The sequence below is a fragment of the Coregonus clupeaformis genome, chromosome 29 (genome assembly GCF_020615455.1).
Source record: "Coregonus clupeaformis isolate EN_2021a chromosome 29, ASM2061545v1, whole genome shotgun sequence".
Lineage (NCBI taxonomy): Eukaryota > Metazoa > Chordata > Actinopteri > Salmoniformes > Salmonidae > Coregonus > Coregonus clupeaformis.
In genome coordinates, this window is record NC_059220.1 from 11,412,133 (window position 1) to 11,438,015 (window position 25,883).

Sequence of the window (25,883 nt, forward strand, 5' to 3'; positions counted from 1 at the left end):
TTAGAGCTGAGCTACAGGCAGCTAGGGTTGTATACATTTGGCACAAAACGGAAGAAAACAGACTGAAACAGGGAGAGACTACCTGAACTTGTCCAATAAGAAACGCTCATTATCCTTTTCCGTTGAAAAATGTTTTGCTATGGTGTGCCTCGTAATGAATACGATCCAGGCAGAGAGTGAGAGGTGGGGAGGGGGCCCACCCCCACCACACTGGAATGTGTCTATAGCTGCCATTTAAAGTCACCAGCTGATGACAGGAATGTCGGTCCCCTGCGCACATAGATCATGTACTAGACGCGGCTCCTTTATTTTTAACACATTGGGTGGGTCAAACGCTGGCTCGCTGGCTGACTCGAATGAAGAATGAGCGTGCTGTGTGCGCGGTCGCAGCTTTCGTACCGCAAGCTTTACAACCCCTTTCCCCACCTTGCCCCGGCTGGCTCTCCACTACCGTTCCCTCCAGGAGTCCACTTCCGTGACCGGGACCCGTCTAGTGATTCAATGGGATTATTAATGGGGTTTTAATTCGAGGGAAATAAAAAGGTGTATATATTTCCTAAAGGATTATATCAAGCATAGGTGAGTTTCTTGTATATGGAAAAGTTTCATGCAAATTCACACAGGTGAAATGTCTCCATTCTTTAAAAAAATATATGGGAAATATGGTTAGAGATGTTGGTGAGAATCTGCTTTTTCAATATATGTATTGACCTAGCGGTGGAATATTAGGTAGAATAATTTCTAAAAGTAGACACCAATGGCTAATTTTGTTTACCACCTGTTGTTCCTCAATGCAAAACTTGTTGAAGGACATGCCTTTCCTTTCAAATACCGAGATGGATAAACTGTTGTAGCCTACCTAGCCTTGTATTTGTTGTTCATTATTCTAACACATACTTATATTGGTAGGAAGTTATAACCCGCGCTATGGGGGGTTATAACGGTCTCGCTGCAGATTTTGTGCTCGTCGCTCGCTGCCCATCCTCTGTAATGTTATCGGATACATACTTTTCAGAGAGAGTTGAATACAAAAATATTATCTTAAAGTTGTTGACTGCTGGACAGGAGGATATACTTTACTATTTAATCCTCTTCTTTAATCCCCTTTGGTACATCATTTAACATGAGGCCACAGAGAGCTCTCACGACTCCAAACTGTGTTGCCACATAGCCTAGAAGAATAGAATAGAATTATGCTTTTTGGTTGCAGCAAAATACTCCCAGACTGGGCATGTTGTGCTCCTCTCTCCACTAGGAGGATGTCACTGTTATATCATCATATTGCTTACATGCTGCACTCTACATGAGTGGGAGGCAAAATTGGGGCAAAATACACTTTTCATATCAAGTTAACCTAATAGGGAAGGTCCAGGGCACTCAGTCTCTCTCTCTCCATCTATCCATCTCCCTCTCTCCATCTCTCTCCCCCTCACTTCTCTCTTACACTCTCTTCCCTCCTTTCTCTCTCTCTCTCCTCACCCTTTCACTGTTAACTCTCTCTCCTCACCCTTTCACTGTTAACTCTCTCTCCTCACCCTTTCACTGTTAACTCTCTCTCCTCACCCTTTCACTGTTAACTCTCTCTCCTCACCCTTTCACTGTTAACTCTCTCTCCTCACCCTTTCACTGTTAACTCTCTCTCCTCACCCTTTCACTGTTAACTCTCTCTCCTCACCCTTTCACTGTTAACTCTCTCCTCACCCTTTCACTGTTCTCTCTCTCTCTCTCTGTCTCTCTCTCTCTCAAACAGCTGTGTGGTGTCACAGCCTTTGGTTTCGAATAACAGTGAAATTAGGTGAACAGCTTACCGAGTTCCCCTTAAAAGGAGAAATGTGAGCGTGCCATGCAGCCTTTCTAGCAGTATAGAATGTGTCCCAAATGGCACCCTATTCCCTATTTAGTGCACTACTTTCGACTATAGGGCTTTGGTCAGAATTAGTGCACTGTAGGGCATAGGGTGCCATTTAGGACGTAGCCTGACTGTAAACACACTCCAGAAATAGTTTACTATCGATCCCCTTTCCCCCTTTCCTCTTGCCTATAACCTCTACCAAGATCAAAGTAATCCATTATGGCACTCCAAACCAGGTTTAGGATTACCAATGTAGTAGGGTACACATTGTGTGGAATAGTAATATATGATACTGTCATGTTTATGTCCCATAGATGAAGGTTTAACTCAGTATTATTATTAACGTAAAACTATTTGATCTTTCTATTTCTATTAGGGACAGTTTGAAATTCACTGGGGTGGGGGGGACTAGTCCAAAATAGGGGAGGGTTGTCTAACTCTTTTGTTGTTGTTGCTTTGTGTGTTTTTGTATTGGGCACAGGGCAGGGTAGTGCGTTTTTTCAATGATTTACATTCGCAATTTTGCAGGTTTTACTATATAATGTCTTCCATATAACCACATTTCCTCATCTGCTTGCATGCACCTCCCCTATCAAGGTGTTTTGGTACTTCCCTTATGCACTATGCTTTTCCGCCTGCTTACTATACCAAAGGTCAATATAGTCTACCAGTCAACTGTCTATCCTGCCCTCTATACATAGGGACAATAGTGGTAGGTGGATCGTTTGTCCAGATCTGCAGTAGGTTAACTAGCAATCATACCATACATAAAATCATTCAAATATTCACAAATGTTCTATATATACTACCTGTCAAAAGTTTTAGAACACCTACTCATTCAAGGGTTTTTCTTTATTTTTACTATTTTCTACATTGTAGAATAAAAGTGAAGACATCAAAACTATGAAATAACACATATGGAATCATGTAGTAACCAAAAAAGTATATATTTTATATTTGAAATTCTTCAAATAGCCACCCTTTGCCTTGATGAGCGCTTTGCACACTCTTGGCATTCTCTCAACCAGCTTCACCTGGAATGTTTTTCCATCAGTCTTGAAGGAGTTCCCACATATGCTGAGCACTTGTTGGCTGCTTTTCCTTTACTCTGCGGTCCGACTCATCCCAAACCATCTCAATTGGGTTGAGGTCGGGGGATTGTGGAGGCCAGGTCATCACTCTCCTTCTTGGTAAAATAGCCCTTACACAGCCTGGAGGTGTGTTGGGTCATTGTCCTGTTGAAAAACAAATGATAGTCCCACTAAGCCCAAACCAGATGGGATGGCGTATCGCTGCAGAATGCTGTGGTAGCCATGCTGGTTAAGTGTGCCTTGAATTCTAAATAAATCACAGACAGTGTCACCAGCAAAGCACCCCCACATCATAACACCTCTTCCTCCATGCTTTACGGTGGGAAATACACATGCAGAGATAATCCGTTCACCCACACTGCGTCTCACAAAGACACAGCGGTTGGAACCAAATATCTCAAATTTGGACTCCAGACCAAAGGACAAATTTCCACCGGTCTAATGTCCATTGCTCATGTTTCTTGGCCCAAGCAAGTCTCTTCTTCTTATTGATGTCCTTTAGTAGTGGTTTCTTTGCAGCAATTCGACCATGAAGGCCTGATTCACACAGTCTCCTCTGAACAGTTGATGTTGAGATGTGTCTGTTACTTGAACTCTGTGAAGCATTTATTTGGGCTGCAATTTCTGAGGCTGGTAACTCTAATGAATGTATCCTCTGCAGCAGAGGTAACTGGGTCTTCCATTCCTGTGGCGGTCCTCATGAGAGCCAGTTTCATCATAGCGCTTGATGGTTTTTGCGACTGCACTTAAAGAAACTTTAAAAGTTCTTGAAATGTTCCGTATTGACTGACCTTCATGTCTTAAAGTAATGATGGACTGTCGTTTCTCTTTGCTTTTTTGAGCTGTTCTTGCCATAATATGGACTTGGTCATTTACCAAGTAGGGCTATCTTCTGTATACCCCACTACCTTGTCACAACACAACTGATTGGCTCAAATGCATTAAGAAGGAAATAAATTCCACAAATTAACTTTTAAGAAGACACACCTGTTAATTGAAATGCAATCCAGGTGACTACCTCATGAAGCTGGTTGAGAGAATGCCAAGAGTGTGCAAAGCTGTCAGCAAGGCAAAGGGTGGCTATTTGAAGAATCTCAAATATAAAATATATTTTGATTTGTATTTTGGTATTTTATTAGGATCCCCATTAGTTGTTGCAAAAGCAGCAGCTACTCTTCCTGGGGTCCACACAAAACATGAAACATGACATAATACAGAACATTAATAGACAAGAACAGCTCAAGGACAGAACTACATAAAAAATGTTTAAAGGCACACGTAGCCTACATATCAATACATACACACAAACTATCTAGGTCAAATAGGGGAGAGGCGTTGTGCCGTGAGGTGTTGCTTTAACTGTTTTTTGAAACCAAGTTTGCTGTTTATTTGAGCAATATGAGATGGAACGGAGTTCCATGCAATAATGGCTCTATATAATACTGTACGCTTTCTTGAATTTGTTCTGGATTTGGGGACTGTGAAAAGACCCCTGGTGGCATGTCTGGTGGGGTAAGTGTGTGTGTCAGAGCTGTGTGTAAGTTGACAATTTGGGATTTTCAACACATTCATGTTTCTTATAAAAAGATGAAGTGATGCAGTCAGTCTCTCCTCAACTCTTAGCCAAGAGAGACTGGCATGCATAGTATTTATATCAGCCCTCTGATTACATTGAAGAGCAAGACGTGCCGCTCTGTTTTTGGCCAGCTGCAGCTTAACTAGGTCTTTCCTTGCAGCACTGGACCACACGACTGGACAATAATCAAGATTAGACAAAACTAGAGCCTGCAGAACTTGCTTTTTGGAGTGTGGTGTCAAAAAAGCAGAGCATCTCTTTATTACAGACAGGCCTCTCCCCATCTTTACAACCACTGAATGTTTTGACCATGTAGTTTACATTCTAAGGTAATGCCAAGTAATTTAGTCTCCTCAACTTGTTCAACAGCCACACCATTCATTACCAGATTCAGCTGAGGTCTAGAACTTAGGGAATGATTTGTACCATATACAATGCTCTTAGTTTTAGAGATGTTCAGGACCCGTTTATTAGTGGCCACCCATTCCAAAACAGACTGCAACTCTTTGTTAAAGGTTTCAGTGACTTAATTAGCTGTGGTTGCTGATGCATATATGGTTGAATCATCAGCATACATGGACACACATGCTTTGTTTAATGCCAGTGGCAGGTCATTGGTAAAAATAGAAAAGAGTAGAGGGCCTAGAGAGCTGCCCTGTGGTACACCACACTTTACATGTTTGACATTAGAGAAGCTTCCATTAAAGAAAACCCTTAGAATTCTATTAGATAGCTCTGAATCCACGATATCAAATCAAATCAAATCAAATTTTATTGGCCACATGCGCCGAATACAACAGGTGCAGACATTACAGTGAAATAATTACTTACAGCCCTTAACCAACAGTGCATTTCTTTTTAACAAAAAAAGTAAAAATAAAACAACAACAAAAAAAGTGTTGAGAAAAAAAGAGCAGAAGTAAAATAAAATAACAGTAGGGAGGCTATATATACAGGGGGGTACCGGTGCAGAGAGGTAGTTGAAGTAATATGTACATGTGGGTAGAGTTAAAGTGACTATGCATAAATAATTAACAGAGTAGCAGCAGCGTAAAAGGATGGGGTGGGGGGTCAGTGCAAATAGTCCGGGTAGCCATGATTAGCTGTTCAGGAGTCTTATGGCTTGGGGGTAGAAGCTGTTGAGAAGTCTTTTGGACCTAGACTTGGCACTCGGTACCGCTTGCCGTGCGGTAGCAGAGAGAACAGTCTATGACTAGGGTGGCTGGAGTCTTTGACAATTTTGAGGGCCTTCCTCTGACACCGCCTGGTATAGAGGTCCTGGATGGCAGGAAGCTTGGCCCCAGTGATGTACTGGGCCGTACGCACTACCCTCTGTAGTGCCTTGCGGTCGGAGGCCAAGCAGTTGCCATACCAGGCGGTGATGCAACCAGTCAGGATGCTCTCGATGGTGCAGCTGTAGAATTTTTTGAGGATCTGAGGACCCATGCCAAATCTTTTCAGTCTCCTGAGGGGGAATAGGCTTTGTCGTGCCCTCTTCACGACTGTCTTGGTGTGTTTGGACCATGATAGTTCGTTGGTGATGTGGACACCAAGGAACTTGAAGCTCTCAACCTGTTCCACTACAGCCCCGTCGATGAGAATGGGGGCGTGCTCAGTCCTCTTTTTTTTCCTGTAGTCCACAATCATCTCCTTTGTCTTGGTCACGTTGAGGGAGAGGTTGTTGTCCTGGCACCACACGGCCAGGTCTCTGACCTCCTCCCTATAGGCTGTCTCATCGTTGTCGGTGATCAGGCCTACCACTGTTGTGTCGTCGGCAAACTTAATGATGGTGTTGGAGTCGTGCCTGGCCATGCAGTCATGGGTGAACAGGGAGTACAGGAGGGGACTGAGCACGCACCCCTGAGGGGCCCCCGTGTTGAGGATCAGTGTGGCAGATGTGTTGTTACCTACCCTTACCACCTGGGGGCGGCCCGTCAGGAAGTCCAGGATCCAGCTGCAGAGAGAGGTGTTTAGTCCCAGGATCCTTAGCTTAGTGATGAGCTTAGAGGGCACTATGGTGTTGAATGCTGAGCTGTAGTCAATGAATAGCATTCTCACGTAGGTGTTCCTCTTGTCCAGGTGGGAAAGGGCAGTGTGGAGTGCAATAGAGATTGCATCATCTGTGGATCTGTTGGGGCAGTATGCAAATTGGAGTGGGTCTAGGGTTTCTGGGATAATGCTGTTGATGTGAGCCATGACCAGCCTTTCAAAGCACTTCATGGCTACAGACGTCAGTGCTACAGGTCGGTAGTCATTTAGGCAGGTTATCTTAGAGTCCTTGGGCACGGGGACTATGGTGGTCTGCTTGAAACATGTTGGTATTACAGACTCAGTCAGGGACATGTTGAAAATGTCAGTGAAGACACTTGCCAGTTGGTCAGCACATGCTCGGAGTACACGTCCTGGTAATCCGTCTGGCCCTGCGGCCTTGTGAATGTTGACCTGCTTAAAAGTCTTACTCACATCGGCTACGGAGAGCGTGATCACATAGTCATCCGGAACAGCTGGTGCTCTCATGCATGCTTCAGTGTTGCTTGCCTCGGCGAGCATAGAAGTGGTTTAGCTCGTCTGGTAGGCTTGTGTCACTGGGCAGCTCGCGGCTGTGCTTCCCTTTGTAGTCTGTAATAGTTTTCAAGCCCTGCCACATCCGACGAGCGTCAGAGCCAGTGTAGTACGATTCAATCTTAGTCCTGTATTGACTCTTTGCCTGTTTGATGGTTCGTCGGAGGGCATAGCGGGATTTCTTATAAGCGTCCGGGTTAGAGTCCCGCTCCTTGAAAGCGGCAGCTCTACCCTTTAGCTCAGTGCGGATGTTTCCTGTAATCCATGGCTTCTTGTTGGGGTATGTACGTACGGTCACTGTGGGGACGACATCATCGATGCACTTATTGATGAAGCCAGTGACTGATGTGGTGTACTCCTCAATGCTGTCTGAAGAATCCCGGAACATGTTCCAGTCTGTGCTAGCAAAACAGTCCTGTAGCTTAGCATCTGCGTCATCTGACCACTTTTTTATTAACCGAGTCACTGGTGCTTCCTGCTTTAGTTTTTGCTTATAAGCAGGAATCAGGAGGATAGAGTTATGGTCAGATTTGCCAAATGGAGGGCGAGGGAGAGCTTTGTATGCGTCTCTGTGTGTGGAGTAAAGGTGGTCCAGAGTTTTTTTCCTCTGGTTGCACATTTAACATGTTGGTAGAAATTAGGTAGAACGGATTTAAGTTTCCCTGCGTTAAAGTCCCCGGCCACTAGGAGCGCTGCATCTGGATGAGCGTTTTCCTGTTGATTTATGGCCTTATACAACTCATTCAGTGCAATCTTAATGCCAGCATTGGTTTGTGGTGGTAAATAGACAGCTATGAATAATTTAGATGAAAACTCTCTTGATAAATAGTGTGGTCTACAGCTTATCATAAGATACTCTACCTCAGGCGAGCAAAACCTCGAGACTTCCTTAGTATTTGATTTTGTGCACCAGCTGTTGTTTACAAATATACACAGACCGCCACCCCTTGTCTTACCGGAGTCAGCCGTTCTATCCTGCCGATGTAGCGTATAGCCCGCTAGCTGTATGTTATCCATGTCGTCGTTCAGCCACGACTCGGTGAAACATAAGATATTACAGTTTTTAATGTCCCGTTGGTAGGATAATCGTAATCTTAGGTCATCCAATTTGTTCTCCAATGATTGAAGATTGGCTAATAGGATTGATGGGAGTGGCAGTTTACTCGCTCGTCGTCGGATCCTTACAAGGCACCCCGACCTACGTCCACGATATCTCCGTCTCATCCTCATGCCAATGACAGGGATTTGGGCCTTGTCGGGTGTCTGTATGATATCCTTCGCGGCCGCCTCGTTGAAGAAAAAATCTTCGTCCAATACGAGGTGAGTAATCGCTGTTCTGATATCCAGAAGCTCTTTTTGGTTATAAGAGACGATGGCAGAAACATTATGTACAAAATAAATTACAAATAACGCAGAAAAACACACATAATAGTACAATTGGTTAGAGGGCTGTAAAACGGCAGCCATCTTCTCCGGCGCTGTTATCGATATGGCAGAGGTTGAAAAGCCATAACACATACGTTTTTTCAACAACAGGTTATGGTCAATAATATCAAAGGCTGCACCGAAATCTAACAGTACAGCTCCCACAATCTTCTTAATATCAATTTCTTTCAACCAATCATCAGTCATTTGTGTCAGTGCAGTACATGTTGAGTGCCCTTCCCTATAAGCATGCTGAAAGTCTGTTGTTAATTTGTTTACAGAGAAATAGCATAGTATTTGGTCAAACACCATTCTTTCCAACAGTTTGCTAAGAGCTGGCAGCAAGCTTATAGGTCTGCTGTTAGAACCAGTAAAGGCCGCTTTACCATTCTTGGGTAGTGGAATTACTTTGGCTTGCCTCCAGGCCTGAGGACAAATACTTTCCTCTATGCTCAGATTAAAGATATGACAGATAGGAGTGGCTATAGAGTCAGCTACCATCCTCAGTAGCTTTCCATCTAAGTTGTCAATGCCAGGAGGTTTGTCATTATTGATCGATTATTGTTTAACACTTTTTTGGTTACTACATGATTCCATATGTGTTATTTCATAGTTTTGATGTCTTCACTATTATTCTACAATGTAGAAAATAGTAAAAATAAAGAAAAACCCTTGAATGAGTAGGTGTTCTAAAACTTTTGACCGGTAGTGTAAATCCATAAGATAGAGGAATAGCTGATAGGCAGTGGAGAGGCCAGGTGCGTCATTACACATGAAAGAACAGTGAAGACATACAGCTCAAAAAGCTCCCCTATTGATCTTGTTTAGGTACAATAAAATTATCCTACCTAGATTAGCCTACGACACCACAATCCAATGAATAATTGCATTATTGTTTTCAAGTGAGTACAATTGAGTAAACTGCAGTGAAAATGTCATCAGAATAATGGCACAAAAGCCCTGTTATTTCAATGTTTAATTCCATTCATTCCATTTGGATTAGTTGTGGGTCTACTCTCGACAGATTCTAGAAAGGCACAGTAGCAGGCCAGTCTGGCTGTATTTCTACTTCTGATACTGATGCTCTGTCTGTTGCCGATCATCATTCTCCCAAGTCGTTCTATGTAGTGTAGCCACATAGGCCTATGCTCCCAGTAGGCCCAGTTATTCAGGAAAGCCTAACACACGTTCTGCCTCCTTTCTGTTCCGAGCGGCGATTCCTAGAACCTAACTAGAACCTATATTTTATATAATTATAAATATAGCATCAAAATGTTGAAAATCTGATTTCCCCATAGCTGATGATTGTCTGCAGCTGGCTCTGATCGTAGTGTAATGAGAGGGGCAGGGAGAGTGAGCTCGTCCGTGGTGGTCAGTGAACCCTTAACCTTCTGGCCCGTTAGCCCTGCGTGGCATCGACTGTGCCACAAAACCATGTTGAAGTGGTAAAGTCGATATCCACATTTATAAACACAGGGTTGCTACAGTTATTGTTATTTTTGGTGGAAATCATTATTTTGGAGTAAATTTTATGAGGGGGGAGGGTGTGCAATTTTTTTTAACAGTACAAGGGGAGGGTCATGTGAAAATATTTTCTAAGTTGGGGAGGGGGGATTTCTTTCCCCATGACAACTGGAGTTGGACCAGCCCCCCTCCCAAACTGTCTGTTATAGATATTCTGTAGATTATTTGAGTTGTTTGAAATGAAGGACGATACATTCTATTCTATCAGAAAAACCAGGCCACTTCATCTTTCTATTCATAGATTGCACTGACGTGTAGCACTGTAAATTGTATATACGTACTGTAAATCTACAGTGTAGTGTTGTCTCTGTCTGTGTGGTAGGCCAGTTGTGTGGTAGGCCAGTTGTGTGGTAGGCCAGTTGTGTGGTAGGCCAGTTGTGTGGTAGGTCTAGTTGGCATTAGAGGACAATCTATATATATTGACAGTCTATCAGATTAAGGAATGAGCTCTTAGATTTCAGACTTTCCTCTGAGTTTAGGGGAGGAAACTTTTAAAAGCCAGATGATGGTCTGTCCTGTCTGTTTTCCATCCCTCTCATTGATATGGCTTTTTCTTTACTCCATATGGGGCAGTTTCCCTGACACAGGTTGAGCGTATGTGAATTTTCATGTGTTTTAGTCCAGGATTCAGATTTAAACACAGGACATTATAACCTCTTAATGTCTGCCTGTCACATTACTTTAGTACATTCTGTTCAGACGTTGTTAGTTGCTCTTTGGCTCGTGTTTTGTGTTTGATGAAAGCGCCTCATCAGGATTGTACACCCATTTGTCTGAGGGTGACACTGACAGAAACACTGACAGGTGTTTTGGAAATAATTACAGATGGAACATCTGCTGGCTGTGTTCTCAGATAGTTGCCATGGTTCCTCTGCTCAGTTGTTTTGTGTTTACCTAGAGATATATTACCTTTTGTGTTGCCTTTATTTCTCATACAAAGGGAGGTATGTTATTTTTGTTAAATGTATTTCCATCTGTCTATCTTGATATTCCTTGGTAAAGTTTGATTGAATGATGAATGATGAAATCACTGCTGAATCAGATGTGAAAGATCAGAAATATGTGTCCTGTTTAATGACGCCTACACTAGCTGTGGTTGCCTAGAGAGGAATGTGGCCATGGTTTCGGTCTCCTGAACAGTGCTGTCAGGTTGTCAGGCATTTGCATTAATATTAGTCACCACTAAGAGTCTTAGAGCATGTCATGCTCCATGCTCCATGCCATGACGAGTTGTCAGTTTGTCCCAGAAGAAATCGATTGATGTTCTGGATATCATTTCCAGCTAGGCCTAGTCTAGTGGATGTGAGTGTGTGTCTGTGACGTCACATAGCGTAGGGACATGCCTGCTCTGTGGGAGCTAGCCCAGGTTGTGTGTTAGCTGTGTTCAGTGGGTGGAGCCAGCGTCATCATGTCTGATAACATCCCCCTGCACGGGACTGATACAGAGACGAGGAGGAGGAGGAGGTTGAGGGAGACCTGGGCATGTGTTCACAAGGCATCTCTGATGAGATCCCCCCCTCTTATTCATTATGGTTTATAAGGCAAAACTGATCCTGGATCAGCCTGACTGACATCACTCTATACTACGTAACCACAGCCAGGGCCCCTTCTCTGAATGGAAAGGAACAGTCATTATTCTTTCTCCTCCAAACCAGAAGTTGACTGTGTAGTGTCAGGGGAGGGGAGAGGTGATGTGCTTTCTCTAACTTTACCTCCACAATGCAAATGGTACAGTTACACTCAGAAATATAGGTTATAACTCAAGTTACTAATGCTGGGATGGGTTAAATCCTTGAAACACAGTCGAGGTACAGTATGTGTGATGTAACTAACTTTCTCCCAAATCCCCATTGACATCAGTATACACAATATACACAAGCAGTCAGGAAAGCAAAGGCTAACTTTTTCAAACAGAAATTTGCATCCTGTAGCACTAACTCCAAAAAGTTTTGGGACACTGTAAAGTCCATGGAGAATAAGAGCACTTCCTCCCAGCTGCCCACTGCACTGAGGCTAGGAAACACTATCACCACCGATAAATCTACAATAATCGAGAATTTCAACAAGCATTTTGCTACAGCTGGCCATGCTTTCCATCTGGCTACCACTACCCCGGCCACCAACTCTGCACCCTCTGCTGCAACTTGCCCATGCCCCCCGCTTCTCCTTCACACAAATTCAGACAGCTGATGTTTTGAAAGCGCTGCAAAATCTGGACCCCTACAAATCAGCTGGGCTAGACAATCTGGACCCTTTCTTTTCTAAAACTAGCTGCCGAAATTGTCGCAACCCCTATTACTAGTCTGTTCAACCTCTCTTTCATAACGTCTGAGATCCCCAGAGATTGGAAAGCTGCCGCGGTCATCCCCCTCTTCAAAGGGGGTGACACTCTAGATCCAAACTGCTACAGACCTATATCCATCCTGCCCTGCCTTTCGAAAGTATTTGAAAGCCAAGTTAACAAACAGATCACCGACCATTTCGAATACCACCGTACCTTCTCCGCTATGCAATCCGGTTTCCGAGCTGGTCATGGGTGCACTTCAGCCACGCTCAAGGTCCTAAACAATATTATAACCGCGATTGATAATAGACAGTACTGTGCAGCCGTCTTCATCGACCTGGCCAAGGCTTTCGACTCCGTCAACCACCGCATTCTTATTGGCAGACTAAATAGCCTTGGTTTCTCAAATGACTGCCTCGCCTGGTTCACCAACTACTTCTCAGATAGAGTTCAGTGTGTCAAATCGGAGGGCCTGTTGTCTGGACCTATGGCAGTCTCTATGGGGTGCCACAGGGTTCAATTCTTGGGCCGACACTTTTCTCCGTGTATATCAATGATGTCGCTCTTGCTGCTGGTGACTCTCAGATCCACCTCTACGCAGACGACACCATTTTGTATACATCTGGCCCTTCATTGGACACTGTGTTAACAAACCTCCAAACGAGCTTCAATGCCATACAACACTCCTTCAGTAGCCTCCAACTGCTCTTAAACACTAGTAAAACTAAATGCATGCTTTTCAATCGAACGCTGCTGGCACCCGCCCACCCGACTAGAATCACCACTCTCGACGGGTCTGACCTGGAGTATGCGGACAACTACAAATACCTAGGTGTCTGGTTAGACTGTAATCTCAACTTCCAGACTCACATAAATAATCTCCAATCCAAAATTAAATCTAGAATCGGCTTCCTATTTCGCAACAAAGCCTCCTTCACTCATGCTGCCAAACATGCCCTCGTAAAACTGACTATCCTACCGATCCTTGACTTCGGCGATGTCATTTACAAAATAGCCTCCAACACTCTACTCAGCAAATTGGATGTAGTCTATCACAGTGCCATCCGTTTTGTCTCCAAAGCCCCATACACTACCCACCACTGTGACCTGTACGCTCTTGTTGGCTGGTCCTCACTACATGTTCGTCAGTCAAACCCACTGGCTCCAGGCCATCTATAAATCACTGCTAGGCAAATCCCCGCCTTATCTTAGCTCATTGGTCACCATAGCAGCACCCACCCGTAGTCTGCGCTCCAGCAGGTATATCTCACTGGTCATTCCCAAAGCCAACACCTCCTTTGGCCGCCATTCCTTCCAGTTCTCTGCTGCCAATGACTGGAACGAATTGCAAAAATCTCTGAAGCTGGAGACTCTTATCTCCCTCAATAACTTTAAGCATCAGTTGTCAGAGCACCTTACCGATCACTGCACCTGTACACAGCCCATCTGAAATTAGCCCACCCAACTACCTCATCCCTATATTGTTATTTATTTTGCTCTTTTGCACCCCAGTATCTCTATTTGCACATAATCTCTTGCACATCTATCATTCCAGTGTTAATACTATTGTAATTATTTTGCACTATAGCCTATTTATTGCCTTACCTCCATAACTTGCTACATTTGCACACACTGTATATATATTTTCTGTTGTATTTTTGACTTTATGTTTTTTACCCCATATGTAACTCTGTGTTGTTTTTATTGCACTGCTTTGCTTTATCTTGGCCAGGTCGCAGTTGTAAATGAGAACCTGTTCTCAACTGGCTTACCTGGTTAAATAAAGGTGAAATAAAATTTTAAAAAAATTTAAAAAGTGCATGACGATTTATGGAAAAGTTGAAGTTAGTCCAGTCTGGAGCCAGCCTTCTTGTAAATATCATATCACTGATTACATTCAATTATGACTTCAGTGTTAGTCTGGTGTTTCTGCACTACAGGAGAACACCACAGGAGGACACCCAGCCACACTAACATTAAACCAGATGTGGCTAGTAGAAACACACACATTAACAGTTGAAACGTCGACGGGTCCAGCGAGGGCGGTTTGGTTTGTGCCTAACATTCATCATGTTCCCCTGTAGAGACAGAGGGGGGGGGGAGGGGGGATAAAATAGGCATGCCGCACCAAGATAGAGCTATCTTAGTGGTTAACCTTCATCCGCCATTCCACACACACACACTCACACAGGCACGCACACACATACACACACAGGCACGCATGCACAGATGCACACACACACACACACACACACACACACACACACACACACACACACACACACACACACACACACACACACACACACACAAACACACACACACATACACACACAGGCACACATTCATGCATAGACACACTCTCCACTGTGACAGTTGGGGGATATGTCATGCTGAAAATGGAGCCTGGGGGGAATGAGGGAGTGGAGGGGACTATTTGGGGTTCCTAATTAGCAGGAAAGTGTTGTTAACAAAATGGTATACGTTCCTAGGATGTATGTTACAGGATTTCTTCCATTAAAGATTTGTGTTCTACAGTACATTCAGAATAGCTTCTCATATGTCTGCGTGGATGAATGGTGTGGTGATGTTTTGGTTTGAAGTTGTAGTCAGTGTTAATACTTACCAAGGCTCTCTGTGACAGTGTATCTGAGTAACACTTATAACTACTGTACTTTACAATCTTGACATGCTCATTTACCTTTCAACATTTACTGGTAATGGCACTTTGAATAAAGATGTATATAAATCATTGTTAATTAATAGCACTTTACAGTTTCCCTCTTCCAGACGTCCTACCTGTGTGTAAGGTCCATCCTGATCCTTCCGTATCTCTCCCTCCACCACTCCTCCTCTCCCTCCACCACTCCTCCTCTCCCTCCTCTCCTTCCACCACTCCTCCTCCTCCTCTCCCTCTACCACTCCTCCTCTCCCTCCACCACTCCTCCTCTCCCTCCACCACTCCTCCTCTCCCTCCACCACTCCTCCTCTCCCTCTACCACTCCTCCTCCTCCTCCTCTCCCTCTACCACTCCTCCTCTCCCTCCACCACTTCTCCTCTCCCTCCACCACTCCTCCTCTCCCTCCACCACTCCTCCTCTCCCTCCACCACTCCTCCTCTCCCTCCACCACTCATCCTCCTCCTCTCCCTCCACCACTCCTCCTCTCCCTCCACCACTCCTCCTCCCCCTCCACCACTCCTCCTCCTCCTCTCCCTCCACCACTCCTCCTCTCCCTCCACCACTCCTCCTCTCCCTCCACCACTCCTCCTCCCTCCACCACTCCTCCTCTCCCTCCACCACTCCTCCTCTCCCTCCACCACTCCTCCGCCTCCTCTCCCTCCACCACTCCTCCTCCTCCTCCACCCCTCCTCCTCTCCCTCCACCACTCCTACTCTCCCTCCACCACTCCTCCTCCCCCCTCCACCACTCCTCCTCCTCCTCCACCACTCCTCCACCCTCCTCCTCTCCCTCCACCACTCCTCCTCCTCCTCTCCCTCCACCACTCCTCCTCTCCCTCTACCACTCCTCCTCCTCCCCTCCACCACTCCTGCCTCCTCTCCCTCCACCACTCCTCCTCTCCTCTCCACCACTCCTCCTCCCCCTCCACCACTCCTCCTCTCCCTCCACCACTCCTCTTCCTCTCCCTCCACCACTCCTCCTCTCCCTCCACCACTCCTCCTCCTCCCCCTCCACCACTCCTCCTCCTCTCCCTCCACCACTCCTCCTCTCCCTCCACCACTCCTCCTCCTCCCCCTCCACCACTCCTCCGCCTCCTCTCCCTCCACCACTCCTCCTCCTCCTCTCCTTCCACCACTCCTCCTCCTCTCCTTCCACCACTCCTCCTCCTCCTCTCCCTCCACCACTCCTCCTCTCCCTCCACCACTCCTTCTCCTCCTCTCCCTCCACCACTCCTCCTCCTCTCCCTCCACCACTCCTCCTCTCCCTCCACCATTCCTCCTCACTCTCTCTCTATCTCTCCTCCTCCTCCTCCACCTCCTCCTCCTCCTCCACTCCCTCCACCACTCCTCCTCCTCCTCGCCATCCACCACACCTCCTCCTCCTCTCCTTCCACCACTCCTCCTCTCCCTCCACCACTCCTACTCTCCCTCCACCACTCCTCCCCCTCCCCACCCTCCTCCTCCTCCTCTCCCACTCCTCCTCCTCTCTCCCTCCACCACTCCTCCCTCTCCCTCCACCACTCCTCCTCTCCCTCACCACCCTCCTCCTCTCCTCCTCCTCTCTCCCTCCACCACTCCTCCTCTCCCTCCACCACTCCTCTCTCCCTCCTCCTCTCCCTCCACCACTCTCCTCCTCCTCTCCCTCCACCACTCCTCCTCCTCCTCTCTCTCCATCCTCCTCTCTCCCTCACCACTCCTCCTCCCTCCTCCATCTCTCCTCCTCCTCCTCCACTCTCTCCTCCTCCCTCCACCACTCCTCCTCCTCCTCGCCCTCCACCACTCCTCCTCCTCCTCCTCTCCCTCCACCTCTCCTCCTCCTCATCCTCATCCTCCCTCCACCACTCCTCATCCTCCTCTCCCTCCACCACTCCTCCTCTCCCTCCACCACTCCTTTTCCTCTTCTCCCTCCACCACTCCTCCTCCTCTCCCTCCACCATTCCTCCTCCCTCTCTCTCTATCTCTCCTCCTCCTCCTCCACCTCCTCCTCCTCCTCCTCCTCCACTCCCTCCACCACTCCTCCTCCTCCTCCTCTCCCTCCACCACTCCTCATCCTCATCCTCATCCTCCCTCCACCACCCTCCTCCTCCTCTCTCTCTCCTCCTCGTCCTCTCCCTCCCCCTCCTCCTCCTCTCCCTCCCCCTCTCCTCTTTCTTCTTTCCCAGAGCAGCTGAAGTCGTCCCCAGCCCCCGATTACCTCACCCCAGCCACCGGCCCCTGTCCCACCGCCACGCTGGCTGCAGCCATGACATCCACCACGGACTTTGACAACGCTGAGATCACTCAGCAGTACAGCCGCATCAACACACGTTTCGAGCTGCTAGGAGAGGATCTGGACAATGACAACAGCTCTGCAAGACTGTTTGAGAGGTCACGCATCAAAGCCCTCGCAGGTGACCTAGGGGTCAAACAAGGGGCGGGCTGGGGTGTGTTCTGTTGGATGGGGTGTTCTTTCTCTTATGGGTCATTCTCTGTCACCTGTCTTGAAATCAGCTTTCAAATAAGAACATATGAAAGGTGGCATTGGCAGAATACAGACTAGGCTTGTTTGTGCTATGTGGTGTGTTTTATAAGTTGTGACGTCACGAGAGGCTACACAGCTTTCAGCGGGATTGTGTAGTCCACGTTGCAGCTAGTGGCCAACCCAGCAAAAAGTCCTTCCAAATGTCTCTCACGTATTTCCACAGGTGCATATATCCAAAGGTGAGTATTTCCCAAAGGTAAGTATCTCCAAATCCTTATATTCCTCATGGAAGTGGACGTGCAGCACTCTTGTCCTCCAGAGAGCCCAGCTTGGAGACTGTGTCTCTTCACCCCCCACACACTCCCTCAGTGTGTCTCTTCACTTCCCAAACCTTCAGCTCATCAGCTCCTCATTTGTTTCAGCTGCGTGGGAAGATTGGCCATAGAGGGGTGGAGTTCCCGACCATACCAGCAGATGGAGCCATAGCTGTCTGGGTTTGCAGCCACCTCAGGGGGATGTAACGTCCCTCCAGGACACAGCCTCTCGTGACATCACACATCCCCCTCCTCGGGACCGACGTCCTCGTCGGGTAAAGGCAGCGAAGAAGGCATCACGCCGGGAGAGGGGCGTCCGCATTGCCGTGGTGCTTGCCAGCCTGCTCTCTCTTCAACTCCTCCACCTCTAGGACCAGGGACTCAGCCTCCTGTTGTCTCTCCTTGAGTTTCTTACTGAACGCATCAGCCTTGGTTTTAGCAGAGTTTAGCTTCTGTTGAGCAGCTTTCAGTTCCTTCTCTCTCTCTGCCTCCGCATTCTTCATCTTGTTCTCCAACACCTTGTACTTCTCCTCTGCCTTCTTCTGGACCTCCTTACTACTGCGCAGGGTCTCCTCACACTCCTCGATGGTCCTGCGCAGCCTCTCCAGCTCCTCCTGTTGCTTATGGAAGGAGCTCTGTTGGAGTTTAGCCTGGAGGATATCTAACTCTTCTGTCTTCATGTCTAACTGTTGCTTTAACAAACGATACCTCTCAGCGGTCCCCTTCAGACCAGACATTTCTTTGTCCAGATTCTGTAGCTCCGTCTCTGTGTCGGTCTGGGCACCTGCCATCCCTATCAGAGCCCGGGCGGGAGTGAGTAACTCGGAGGATTGCACCGGAGCCTTCCCAGGATGAGTCTTGCCTCTCCGTTTCCGAGGTACTCGGGGTATCCTCTCCTGAGACTCTCTCCAGAGTGGGTAAAAGGCTGGGCAGTCTCGTCCAATTAGGACAGGGACGGGAGGGGAATCAACCACCCCCGCCGTCGTGTGTATGGTTCCCCGTGTGCTGGTCATTGTAAGTTCAGTAATGGGGTATTCTCTGGTGTCCCCATGGACACAGGAAACTGGGAGGACTTTCCCCGGGGTCAGACACGTTGGGCCCACCAAATCCTTACGCACCAGGGTGGCCCGGCTACCAGAATCCAGTAAGGCCTCCACATCATGGTGATTCACAGTTACCGGGCAGGTGGGGGTCGATCTGGGCCGCCATCTACGACTCCCAAGAGCGAGGCAAAACGGTGTGTGGGTGCTGAGCTGGAGGACTCCGCAGTGGGCATAGGTTCATCGGCTGGTTTCCCACACTGCCAGGAGATATGTCCCATCTCCCCCACACCGGTAACACTGTCGAGTTTCCCCCTCCTGGTGTACTCTTCTTGGACCCGCCTGGTTTCTGGCTCCCCCTGGAGCCGGGATAAGTCCTGACGTGGCTGGGTTCGAGACCTTGGGGGTCCTTTGGACGGGTTCTTCCCATTTGTGGTGGGGCCGCACTCCTGGGGTCTTTTCGGGAAGCATTCAGCATCTCCGCTGTGGCCTGGTACTTTTCCACAGCTTCCACGGTCAGATCAGCCGTGGTCAAGGCCTGTTGACTGATGAACCGTTTTGCCTCATAAGGCAGGGCGCGTAGGTAACGATCCACCACAACGGCCTCCACCACCGCCGCTGCTGTATTCCTCTGCGGATCCAGCCATTTCCTTGCGATTCGGACAAGTTCATGCATCTGCGCCCGAGGAGGTTGGTCTGGTTGGAAGGTCCAGCTGTGAAAGCGCTGGGCCATACCAAACTTTGTGAGTCCATATCTGCTGAGGATCTCAGACTTCAGGGCATCATAGTCAGTAACCTGGTCAGGGCCCAGGTCCCGGACAGCATTCAGCGATTCCCCGGTTAGAAAGGGGGCTAACAGACCAACCCACTGTTGCTTGGGCCAGGCTTCCCTAGTGGCCGTGGCCTCAAATGCATGCAGGTATGCCTCAATGTCATCGGTAGCTCCCATCTTAGATATAAAGTCACTTGCCTTTATTGGGCGGGTATTTTGGACCACCCTCTGTCTCTGCAACTGCAATTCCTCTGCCTTCAGAAGGTTGGCTTTCTTTTGCTCCTCCAAGAGAGCCACGTTTGCTGCATCTGGGCTTGCTGGCCAGCAACAAGGGCTTTCAATATGTCCTCCATTTCAGTCGGGCGCCGCGGGGAGCCTACGGCCAACTTGGAAAACTGGGTGATCAAACCTTCGGTATCCTCCTCTGACATGCACTATTAACGCTTGAGCGTGCCCGTATTCTCCACCATCTGTGACGTCACGAGAGGCTACACAGCTTTCAGCGGGATTGTGTAGTCCACGTTGCAGCTAGTGGCCAACCCAGCAAAAAGTCCTTCCAAATGTCTCTCACGTATTTCCACAGGTGCATATATCCAAAGGTGAGTATTTCCCAAAGGTAAGTATCTCCAAATCCTTATATTCCTCATGGAAGTGGACGTGCAGCACTCTTGTCCTCCAGAGAGCCCAGCTTGGAGACTGTGTCTCTTCACCCCCCACACACTCCCTCAGTGTGTCTCTTCACTTCCCAAACCTTCAGCTCATCAGCTCCTCATTTGTTTCAGCTGCGTGGGAAGATTGGCCATAGAGGGGTGGAGTTCCCGACCATACCAGCAGATGGAGCCATAGCTGTCTGGGTTTGCAGCCACCTCAGGGGGATGTAACGTCCCTCCAGGACACAGCCTCTCGTGACATCACAAAGTCTACCTGATAGTTTTAAGCCTCATATCATCATGTCTGAATTTGTCTGGCAGCCACACCCCCGAGCAGAGCATCTGAGACCGATCATACACTTTCTCTCTCCTCTTCTCTCTCTCTCTCTCTCTCTCTCTCTCTCTCTCTCTCTCTCTCTCTCTCTGTCACACACACACACACACCCCACACACGCACCTAGAGTTGCTACGATCATTTGCACATTTCCAGAATGCTCCAGTGTGAGCAATGTGGACAGCTCCCCTCCCATAAGTTCTGGTAAAAAGTAGTGCCCTATAGGGTGCCATTTGGGATGCAGCTTGGATCTCTGGGATATCTGCTTGAGCTCGTAATCAGTGACACACCAGTGGGGCCGATAGCTTCTCTAAATAGCACCTCTCTCTCTGGGACAGAGGAACAAAGGAACCATGGGACTGGAGATGTAGAGGTGAGGGGCACATAGCTTTAAAACCACACACAGCGGTAGGGTCAGTGATGCCGTGGACAAGTGTTGAACTGAGTATGGAATCCTGGAAAAATCCACTAGCTGCTATCACACCTATTAGAATGCATGCCCAAGTGGTATGCTAGTGGGAGAGAGTGTGTGGATATCGGATGTCAAGGACTCTATCTCTCTTTAGCTTTCTCTTTCAAGCTGGTGGTTGTCTGTCTCTTTAAAAGAGGAGAGAGCCTCTGTGTGGGAGCTAGCTAGCTAGCTGGTGTTATGTTGCTGTACTGATGTCTCTGGAATGTAAAACATGTATGATCACTGAGTCATGTAAAAACAATAAGCCCTCCATCCTACACTTCCCGTAGTTATTTCATGGCTGTGTGGGGGTGTAAAGGGAGGGGAGAAGGGGGGATGCACAGCCTTGTCAGGAACACACGTGTGAAGCCTGGGACATATTGTATGCATGGCTGGTGCACTGGAGAAAGAACCACTCAGCTGAGCTGAGCGGAACGGAGTGCGGGATGTGAAAGAGCAGGCAGGTAATCCGTGATACAAGTCAGTATTCGGGGTCAATCCATGTCTGAGGATGTTGGGAGATGATGTGGAAACCAGCCACTAGGGGCAACAGTGAGAACTGTTACCTTCAAGGACTGTAGTTTTCAGTTTTGATAGGGTGATGTGGATGGGGATGGTGGACAGGTGTAAACATCTGCCTCTAATTCCAAAGGTTGCATGTTCAAATCCTTCAACATCAGCATTGAAGTGAGGAAAGAGAGTGGGGGAGGAGGGGGAGAGAGGGAGAGAGAGAGAGTGGGGGAGGAGGGAGAGAGAGGGAGAGAGAGGGATGAGAGAGAGAGCGCAGCATCAGTGCTGGAGTGAAAAGAGAGAAGGAGCATGAAAGAGAGACAGAGAGAGAGGGCGGGAACAGGAGAGCGTGTCAGACGGGAGAGGTAGAGGGAACAGGAGAAGAGGAGAGAAAAGAGTGAGATCGAGAAGAGAGGAGAGAAGAGAACAGGAGAGAAGTGGAGTGCTGCTGAGCACCTCTCATCCCAGCTCTCCGCTCCAGATTCCCTCCATCGTTGGGCTCAGGACTCAGGACTCAAGATGAGCAGCCCGTCTCCATGTCTGTTGCGTGCCATCAGCCAACCCCGGCTCAGAGAGGTCAAGATCAGCCTGAAGACCAGGGAGACCTGGGAGACTAACAGGGAGACGTCCACACCCCTCCGATCCAGTGGTGTGGCCCTGGGGAGGGACAGGGACAGTTACAGAGAGGCCACCAGGGACCGGGCCATCACCCCAGGGAAAGAGACCCCGCTCCGGGCCACTCTGAGCAGCAGCAACCGCAGCCGGAGCACCCCACCCATCCACAGAGCCCAGAGGAGGGCAGCGAGGGGTGATGGGAGAACCACCAGGCAGGAGCCAGAGCACCAGCCTGAGAGGAACGGGACCCTCCGGGTCATACCCACGTCTGGATCTAGAGACCCTCATCCTCTGGGACTAGGTCTGGGTCTCTCCCCCATCTCCTGTTTCTCCTCTTCGTCCTCCACCTGCACCCCTGCCAGACGTCAGCAGCGCCATGCCCCCTCTCCCCCTTGCCCAGCTTCTCCCCCCACCACCTCCTCCTGCGCTTCCTCCTCAGGCAGGGGTATGAAGATGGCGAGGTGTCTGAGCTACAGCACCTCCAACATCTACTTCAACTCCATCCTGGATGGACGCTTCAGGCAGCTGCAAGGTATACTACTGTCCAGGCTGGTCTGGGGGTGATGGTGGTGGGAGTGGGTTGGACGCTAGCTACAAGTTGTTGTCCAGGTCCAGTTTGGAGCTGGGGGTGGTGATGGTGGTGGTAGTGGGTTGGACGCTAGCTACAAGTTGTTGTCCAGGTCCAGTCTGGGGCTGGGGGTGGTGATGGTGGTGGTGGGCCCACGGTCCACCCTCTCTCACTTAACTTTAGGGTTAGGGTCCAGTCTTGTGGTGGTGGTGATGGTGGTGGTGGTGATGTGTCCAGTTCATCTCCTCCCACCTCTCACCTCCAACCCTACAGGGGTTAAAGAAGAGAACACTGTTTCCCAGGGTGCCCCTCCCATCACTCTCTCTGTGTTCGGGACAGATTGAGGTCGAGGAGGGGTTGACGGGGAGGTCTGGCTTGTGATGCGAGCGAGCGTGTGGGTGGTCTGATTGCTCCTGCTGTCGTGACGAACTGGAGAGTCAGGGAAAAGTGCTGTGCCATTCCACGGTAGTGTAGTGGCCCTTTTTTAAAAATGTATTTGTATTTATTTATTTTCAGGAAGCAGTGGCTATGTCCCAATTGTTCGCTGCGTTTGATCTGAATATTTCATGAAGCAAACTCCTAAAAATATTGTAATGTGTTTTCCTTTTCCCCCTGCCATTGAAGGCAGGCCGGTGTTGTAACCTTTTATTCTCAGGTTTTTCCTTTTTCGTGTAATAAGAGAGGGATTGATTATGTATTAACACTACGTTGACACCCTGTTGTCTTATTACCTGTCTACCACCCTTCCCACTCACCTTATACTCACCAACTATTTGTACCTGTCATTACCATAATATGACGTAACGTAAACGCTAGCTACAGTATTCATTTGGTTCCTTTTCTCCTGATGAGCTATGTGACCCTCCTAGACTCTTCAGAAACTCTATATTCACCACAGATGACTGTGTGGAACATCTATTGAATAATCAATCCCCTCCTCTCTTCCTTTCCTCCTCTCCTCCTAACTGCCATTTGTCTCTCCATTATTCTATTTTCTAAGAGAGCGGTTGTCCGTCACTCTTGAATTTACATGAGCTTTTGCTAGCCAGCTCCCTGATGACAGGAACACATCAGTGAGGAGGAGAGGGGAGTAGAGGAGGACAGGAGGAGAGGAGTAGAGGAGGACAGGAGGAGAGGAGTAGAGGAGGACAGTAGGAGAGGAGTAGAGGAGGACAGGAGGAGAGGAGTAGAGGAGGACAGAAAGAGAGAGGAGGACAGGAGAGGGAGGAGGACAGGAGGAGATGAGTAGAGGAGGACAGTAGGAGAGGAGTAGAGGAGGACAGGAGGAGAGGAGTAGAGGAGGACAGGAGGAGAGGAGTAGAGGAGGACAGGAGGAGAGGAGTAGAGGAGGACAGTAGGAGAGGAGTAGAGGAGGACAGTAGGAGAGGGGTAGAGGAGGACAGTAGGAGAGGAGTAGAGGAGGACAGTAGGAGAGGGGTAGAGGAGGACAGTAGGAGATGAGTAGAGGAGGACAGTAGGAGAGGTGGAATAAGAAAGGAAGAGCCATTCTTTAATTCATCCTCCCTTTTATCTTTCAACTTTTAGCCGACCTCTACTGTACAATGATACAGTGGATTCTGATAGAGACGTGAAACCCATCTCATTCTCTCTCTCTCTCTCTCTCTCTCTCTCTCTCTCTCTCTCTCTCTCTCTCTCTCTCTCTCTCTCTCTCTCTCACTCTCACTCCCTCTCTCGCTCGCTCTCTCTTTCTCTCTCTCTCTCTCTCTCTCTCTCTCTCTCTCTCTCTCTCTCTCTCTCTCTCTCTCTCTGTCTCTCTCTCTTTATCTCTCTCTCTCTCTCTCTCTCTCTCTCTCTCTCTCTCTCTCTCTCTTTCTGTGTTTCTGTTTGTCTACATCTCTACTGCCTCATATTGATTTATGATTGTTAGTGTTATGTCGTTCTGTGTTATCTCTGTGTTATTCTGTGTTATCTCTGTGTTATTCTGTGTTATCTCTGTGTTATCTCTGTGTTATTCTGTGTTATCTCTGTGTTATTCTGTGTTATCTCTGTGTTATCTCTGTGTTATCTCTGTGTTATCGCTATGTCATTCTGTCTCTGTTCTGTGTCTTTTTGCCATGAAAATGAACTTAATCCCCAAAAAACATTTCCACTGCATTTCAGCCCTGCCACAAAAGGACCAGCTGCCATCATGTCAGTGATTCTCTCGTTAACACAGGTGAGAGTGTTGACGAGGACAAGGTTGGAGATCACTCTGTCATGCTGATTGAGTTAAAATAACAGACTGGAAGCTTTAAAAGGAGGGTGGTGCTTGAAATCATTGTTCTTCCTCTGTTAACCATGGTTACCTGCAAGGAAACACGTGCCGTCATCATTGCTTTGCACAAAAAGGGCTTCACAGGCAAGGATATTGCTGCTAGTAAGATTGCACCTAAATCAACCATTTATCGGATCATCAAGAACTTCAAGGAGAGAGGTTCAATTGTTGTGAAGAAGGCTTCAGGGCGCCCAAGAAAGTCCAGCAAGTGCCAGGACCGTCTCCTAAAGTTGAATCAGCTGCGGGATCGGGGCACCACCAGTGCAGAGCTTGCTCAGGAATGGCAGCAGGCAGGTATGAGTGCATCTGCACGCACAGTGAGGCAAAGACTTTTGGAGGATGGCCTGGTGTCAAGAAGGGCAGCGAGGAAGCCACTTCTCTCCAGGAAAAACATCAGGTACAGGGATTGGACTGCTGAGGACTGGGGTAAAGTCATTTTCTCTGATGAATCCCCTTTCCGATTGTTTGGGGCATCCGGAAAAGAGCTTGTCCGGAGAAGACAAGGTGAGCGCTACCATCAGTCCTGTGTCATGCCAACAGTTAAGCATCCTGAGACCATTCATGTGTGGGGTTGCTTCTCAGCCAAGGGAGTGGGCTCACTCACAATTTTGCCTAAGAACACAGCCATGAATAAAGAATGGTACCAACACATCCTCTGACAGCAACTTCTCCCAACCATCCAAGAACAGTTTGGTGACAAACAATGCATTTTTCCAGCATGATGGAGCACCTTGCCATAAAGCAAAAGTGATAACTAAGTGGCTCTGGGAACAAAACATCAACATTTTGGGTCCATGGCCAGGAAACTCCCCAGACCTTAATCCCATTGAGAACTTGTGGTCAATCCTCAAGAGGCGGGTGGACAAACAAAAACCCACAAATTCTGACAAAGTCCAAGAA

General features: G+C 48.0%; 1 protein-coding gene across 2 annotated transcripts in view; it reads left to right on the forward strand.

The window, feature by feature from the left end:
- The first annotated feature begins 348 nt into the window (after positions 1 to 348).
- LOC121544666 (spectrin beta chain, erythrocytic-like) overlaps positions 349 to 25,883 on the forward strand; it is a 73,618-nt gene continuing 48,083 nt past the window's right edge. Inside the window, exons 1-2 of one of the 2 annotated variants that reach the window (XM_041854704.2) lie at positions 349 to 579; positions 17,156 to 17,383. In XM_041854704.2, coding sequence (XP_041710638.2) covers positions 17,236 to 17,383 — 148 coding nt within the window. In that variant the 5' untranslated portion in view covers positions 349 to 579; positions 17,156 to 17,235. The remainder of the gene's footprint in view (positions 580 to 17,155; positions 17,384 to 25,883) is intronic. The other variant, XM_041854703.2, reaches the window with a different exon arrangement.